The sequence below is a fragment of the Maniola jurtina genome, chromosome 10 (genome assembly GCF_905333055.1).
Source record: "Maniola jurtina chromosome 10, ilManJurt1.1, whole genome shotgun sequence".
Lineage (NCBI taxonomy): Eukaryota > Metazoa > Arthropoda > Insecta > Lepidoptera > Nymphalidae > Maniola > Maniola jurtina.
In genome coordinates, this window is record NC_060038.1 from 1602922 (window position 1) to 1609945 (window position 7024).

A 7024-nucleotide genomic window follows, 5' to 3' on the forward strand; every position below is an offset into this window, starting at 1 on the left:
ATAACTCTCTAGCGCTTGTAACGACTCTAGATTTTACACCAAAGTGTTAAAAAATTATATTAAAATAGTATTAAAATTTTTGCTTCAATTTTATCAAAATCAAGTCAGTGAATACTTGTAGAGATGTACTTACACATACGAACATAAAATTAATTCCTTTAGACGTTTCGATCTTAATGTGGGCCGTCCGCATTTTGGAAAAGAGGCAAACACCGTTTGGCATGTCGGTGATGCAGCGGCGCGATCGACTGAGGTCGAATTGCGTCGCGAACGATGTGTGCGCGGGCGTTAGCGCTCGAAGCGAGTCGAAATCAAAACGTGAACGACGTAACCCGCGCAGCGGGACCGCGTGCATTTGCGTCGGCGGGCGGTGTTTGCGCGGACGTTGTAATGCCGCGGAGATAATTAATTTGTTTAACTTCTGTACTGGGGCGATACATAAAGTTTATATAAAGAATACTGAGTCACGGTAATATTATCTATACAGTATTCTAACTCGGCCGTCTCTTTGAAAAAGATACCTACAGTTGCGCGGTACGTAAACATGCGGTAGGGCTGCCCGCCTCCAGCAGTTTAATTACACTTGCCTACTTTGTGTTTCCATCTAGTTATGTGATTGTAAATATACTTTTTTTATATAAACAAATAAAATACTTTATGAATTGCATAGGAAATGTTCAATAAAAATGCGTGTTGTTTTTTGATTGGTAGATTTAATTAAAAAACCATGTTTATGATTGAATAACAAATCGGTCTTATACATTTGAGACCGAAAAATAATTGCGCCTCGACTGAGACGTAGGAAATTAAACGAACGTTACGAATTATTAAATTTTAAAGTTTAAAAAATCCGCATTCTAGTATAAAGCTTTTAATTAAAAATTGTTTTGGGAAACATGGACAAGATGGAGAAAAATGAATATCTTTTAATTGGTTATAGATACCTACAGCTACTTTACAATTTATATATTTGGTTTTAAATGAAGTTCGGAATATTTTCTCCATTTTTTCTATATATTCCACAAAATCATTGCTGGGTACAATCAAAAAATTTGCGAATTAATCTTATTGTAGTCCCGGTACCTTAAATACCGACATTCTGAGCTGAAATTGTGGCTTCTTTGATCGGGATACAACGAAAAAATCGCGCGGTTATTGTTAGAAAAAAAAAACACCGCCCGTTCGTCACTGCGGCACAGTCGCGACTGTCTGCGTGTCGAGCGCCTGCCGACATCGAGGTGCGTAGGTATAGCTCGCGTTTCGTCCGTTTGTATGAAGTTGGAATACTGATACATAATATTACCGTGACTGAGTTGAGACTCGGACCAAGTTGGTGTTTGGAGAGAAACATTCTAAGCAAACACTCGAATAGAAGGGACCACTTTAATTACACAGATACATTTGTTATAAGGGGCGATACCTCCTAAGATCTAAAAGCGATTTATGTTTGAACTGTTGACGACAGGCTGCTCAGGCGGGGAGAACCGCATGTCCTCCGGATGTTCGGTGATCTTTGCTTGAGATGGCTTGCGACGGTATTATCTGACATATAACAGAGCGCGTTGGAAGAAACTTATGCGAGGGAGAACCCTGGTGCCTTTGATGCTTTGTGTATCCTAACTGAGGAGAGCCTAGTGTCTTAGGCGCTTTGTGAATCCTTTGCTGAGATGATTCTAATGTGCTTTAATAACAGACTGACCACAGAGGGCAGGTAATGCTGCTGTTCTGTTTGTATTCTGACATTTGTTGGAATACTTAACCGCCTTGTGGTGGTTACCTAATATTAATAACATACCCATACAAAATTACGCTAATGCAATTATATACTGAAGGTTGGGTTAAGGCCTGTGGATATTCCCGCAGTGAGTCTGACCCGTCCTTGAAACCTATTACAGGTCTGTAGTGGGAGGGCACCACCACTATAAAAATGCTATTTCAGCTTCGGCTGCAACGTGGGATCATAAGTGGCACGCACCACTTCCTAAAGTATGCTTGCATACGCTGCGCTATTTATTTGGATGATGACGTGTGTGGGGGGGGGGAGCTACTGTTCTTTGGTATTTTATGTGCCATATTGATCTCTTGATTTATCGAGGGTCCCAGTATGTCGATGGGATACCAAGGGAAGGCAGAAGCTCACCGTACGTGGCGTGGTGGAGCTACGTACCATCATTCACTCTAACCCCTTTTTACGTCAACTGGAGTGAATGGTGCCGCACACAACTTCTTCCTTTACGAAGGAAGAAGCACACTCACACACACACGTCTAATAAGTAGGGCTCTATATGAAGTGTTGTCTTGTAAGAGCAGTCTCATGATCCTATCATAGTTTAATACGGTCCTAAGCGGGAACACACCTTTTGAATCTCGAACTGTTAACGCTTTTTATTATAGTGAAAGACTATAGTGAAGTTGATAGTGCGTGCATGTACCTACTATTTGCGTTCGTAATGTAGATCGTGCCTTAATTACTTATCTATGGTCAACTGTCGTATTTATGAATTGTCAAATGTCTACTTAAGTACCGTCACTTGTAACAAGACGTTGGTTGAATTACACACACTACGCTGAAGATACTTAACTGGTTTTATTTGTTCCTTCCGGCGTTCCTAAAAATAGAAGATCTGCCCAGCAGCTCTTCGGTGTTGGCTCAATAGCTAACATAGTGGCGACCGTGACAGGACACCCGAAGAAGGAAAAGCCATCCAGCGTGAGAGCGTTGTCGCCAGCCGGGACGCCAATCGTCTCGCAGCATCAGGCACTACGCAAGTCAACGTCGTTGCAGCCCGCCGGGACGCCTATCGTACCGCAGCATTAGGCGCAACGCAAGTCACCATCGTTGAAGCCAGCCGGCACGCCAATCGTACCGCAGCATCAGGCGCAACGAGAAGACGTCTGAAGCCGTCGCCGGGACGCAAATCGGACCCGCAGCATTGGGCTCAGGCAGAGGGAGCACTTTCTACGCCAGCAACAGCGAGGCCGTACCAATTTCAGATAAGTGTCCTATCCCACATACAAACACAATACATTCATCCAAACATCCATAAATCCATTCTACAAACACCTAATTCATACATCCATCGCTCCATAACCATCCATATATCACGCACTATTCAAAAGGCCATCCCACTGTGCACAATCAATCACAAAATTCAAAATTTTGCACGTTGTCATATTTTCATCCATTACGCATTAGTCGTACCTACCTACTCACTTCATAATTCATACGATTTCAATTACTGGCGCGCGCACTCATTCGAGCTGCGCAAGAGACTGAAACCGGCTCATTAGCCGACGTCAACTGCAAGCGACGTGCATAGGTAAAACGTACCTAGTTATAGTTAGGTATAAGTTTAACTTATTATTTGCAGCGATCTAGCGGGCGGCCGGTAACAAACCAGTTTTTGTTCACCTACAGCTGTTAAACTAACTTTAATATGTCTCTAAAGGAATTAATAATAAAACGCAGCAGCATTAAGGGTCGTGTTACCAAATTTAAGAACTATATCTCTAAGGTTAACAAGCTTTCAGTGTTAGATTCGTTGGAATTAGGCGAATTAAAACTTAAATTAGGTAAAATTGAGTGCTTAGCTAGTGAGTTCAGTGACGTGCAGGGTCAGATTGAATCTTTAAGTGGGGACACATTAAATGCCGAACTAGATATTCGCGAGGAGATCGAAAATGAATTAGATAGTGTGACGGCGTTAGCTCAGGATATTCTGTCGCGTAATTCGAGGGTTCCGTGTTTTGAGGACGCGCACAGTAGTAATTCTTTAGGGCCAGAGCAAGGCGTCTCACAAGGTATTGGGTTCAAATTACCTCTAATTCAAATCTCGAAATTCGACGGAACAGTTTTCCGATGGCTAGAATTTCGAGATACGTTCCGGTCTCTCATTCATGATAACGAGCACATATTACCCATTTATAAATTTCATTATTTAAACTCGTATTTAGAGGGAGATGCCGCTCGCGTCATAGCCAATCTAGAAGTTTGTGCATTGAACTACAACAAGGCCTGGAGTTTATTATGTGAACGTTATGATAACAAGAGGCAGTTAATTAATAATCACCTCAACGCTTTATTCAATATCGAAACACTGTCCCGCGAATCGGAACAGTCATTGCGTTCATTAGTAGATAATGTAAATAAAAATTTGCGTGCGTTAGCTAGTCTTGGGCAGCCCACTGACAAATGGGATGCGTTAATTATTCATATGGTTAGTTCTAAATTAGACAGCCATACTAGTATGAAATGGGAAGAGCATCGAAGCTCGTTAAGTGATATGCCAACTTTGGATGAATTTCATCAGTTTTTAAAGGAGCGTGCCGACGTTTTGGAATCATTTAACCGAAATAAAATCCAAAATAGTCGTGTTTCTTTTAATGCCGCGCCAATCGCGAGCAATAACAATAAAAATATAAGACGTTATAAATCACTTTCGTATTCTGTTCAGTCAGGATACCATAATGCAGATAGGAATCGCGCTCACTGTGTGGTATGCAAGCTTGATCATGCAATTCGCAGCTGCCCATCATTCTTAGCCAAAACTCCTGAACTTAGGATAGCAGAGGCTCGGAGGCTGAAGCTATGTATGAACTGTTTAAAGTCAAACCATCGAACTCGTCAATGCTTTTCGAGACGTTGTAGGGAGTGCAGAAAACCACATTCTACCCTGCTCCACAAATCTACAGAGCAGCCCACTGCACCCACAGTTCAGAATCCCGTCGGAGAACTTAGTGTGAACCTATCTAGGCAATCAACATCTCACGTTATGTTATCCACCGTGATGATAGAAGTTTCTAATCCTCTTAACTCTAAGACTGAAGTCATTCGAGCGCTTCTAGACTGTGGAAGCCAGTCTAGCTTTTTGACTAGGCGTATCAAAGAAAAATTAAGTTTAGAGGCGATACCCACTAACCTCACCGTTGTAGGTATAGGTAATAATTCAAATAATCATGTTACCGAGAGATGTTTTGTTAGGTTTAACTCATTGCAAAGCGATTATCACGCAAGTTTATCATGTTTTATTATGCCCGAGTTAACAGCCAACATCCCGAAAATAAATATAGATTATAAATTATTCAGTCTCCCCGAAAACATTCAGCTCGCGGACCCCAAGTTTTACAGCCCTGCGCCAGTAGATGCGCTAATAGGAGCCGATTTATTCTGGGATGTAATAGGTAGCACCGTTAAATCCTTAGGTGATGGAAAACCATATCTGTGTAACTCACAATTTGGGTGGGTTATTTCTGGTCCTATTTCATTAAACTGTGACCCTAAACAAACTAATTGCAATTTTGCATCAAGCGAATCGTTCGATGATCGCTTAGATAATCAAATACTCAAAATTTGGGAACCCCAAAAAATATTATTAAATGATAGCGAGAAGGCTTGTGAGCAGCATTTCAAAACTCACACCACTCTCCTAGAATTAGGTCGATTTTGTGTCAAATTGCCTCTTAAAGATTCATCCATGACCTTAAGTGACTCATTTAGTCAGGCTAAGAAGAGATTTTTTAATCTAGAAAAACGATTTTGCAAACAACCTGATCTAAATCAAGAGTACGTTGCCTTACTAAAGGAGTACCTAGACCTAGGCCCTCGCGCTGAACTTACTAGCCCAAATTCAGTGATTTCATTCACAATAGAAATCCCGCGATATGTACTCTGTGATAGTTGCACTAAGGTCGAACTTCATTCGTCTTGCGACGCTTCTATGAGTGCGTATGACGTATGTATTTATTTAAAGGCAATCGATGCGTTAGGTAGGTCGAGCGTTCATTTATTGTGCTCGAAGTTGAAGGTAGGACCGGCCTGGAAGTCTATGACGATTCCACGTCTAGAATTATCCACGGCACAGCTCGCCGCTAGGCGCCACGTACCTACAGATCTAAAACCGGCAGATTTTTTCTCCGATAATGACCGAAATCTAGTATCTGCCGTTAAAGAAACTACTCAATTGTTAAAATCCAATGCCGTCAATTCTGACTTTCCAGTTGACGAAGAAATAATATTTTTATCTATACCTGTATATTCAGGCGAAATTCAGGAGACTGGGATCAAATCCTATAAAATTATTCTCATTATAAGATATTTGGGTCATAATCATTTTAGTTCCGAAGAATTTAGTAATATTATTTCGCAAGTGGGGGCTATAATGAATAGTCGCCCCTTATATCCCATGTCTTCCTCTCCTGACGATCTTCTCCCTTTTTCCTCAGGACACTTCCTGATTGGACGGCCTCCAACTAAGCTGCCGTCACCGAATATTGAAGACTTCAGTTCGAGCAGCCTGGAACGCTACTCGAAGCTTGAACTCGTGCTACTGCAAGAGGATAACGGCGCACCCCTCAACTGGCGCCTCGACTGGGTCACCGCTCTGTACCCAGAATTGATGGAGTTTCCAGTATCACCGATATCCGAACCGCGAGAGGAGTGGTGCGCAGGGCTTTGACTAGCATTTGCCCCTTGCTTCCCCAGATGGACTTTTTTCCTCTTAAACAACGTTTAAGAGGGGGGGAATTTATGTTAACGCTTTTTATTATAGTGAAAGACTATAGTGAAGTTGATAGTGCGTGCATGTACCTACTATTTGCGTTCGTAATGTAGATCGTGCCTTAATTACTTATCTATGGTCAACTGTCGTATTTATGAATTGTCAAATGTCTACTTAAGTACCGTCACTTGTAACAAGACGTTGGTTGAATTACACACACTACGCTGAAGATACTTAACTGGTTTTATTTGTTCCTTCCGGCGTTCCTAAAAATAGAAGATCTGCCCAGCAGCTCTTCGGTGTTGGCTCAATAGCTAACACGAACTAACATTTATCTTATCAGACCAATCTATACATATAATAAAATTGTAGAAAAGTGGTGTCTGTACAATGGAAATATATAAAAAAAAGTAGCAGGGGTTGTTATTATATCGATGCCGAACCCGAAATTGTAATCAATTTTTTTTTGTCTGTTTGTCTGTTTGTCTGTTTGTCTGTGTGTTTGTGCACGCTAATCTCAGAAACGG

The 7024-nt window shown here is 41.5% G+C and overlaps 1 protein-coding gene across 1 annotated transcript; it reads left to right on the forward strand.

Annotated features, from left to right (window-relative positions):
* Window positions 1–2768: 2768 nt before the first annotated feature.
* LOC123869129 lies at window positions 2769–6790 on the forward strand. The gene is made up of 2 exons (XM_045911880.1): window positions 2769–3573; window positions 6223–6790. The coding sequence occupies exons 1-2, from the start codon at window positions 3438–3440 to the stop codon at window positions 6453–6455; spliced, it is 369 nt and encodes a 122-aa protein (XP_045767836.1). The 5' UTR covers window positions 2769–3437; the 3' UTR covers window positions 6456–6790.
* Window positions 6791–7024: the final 234 nt, after the last annotated feature.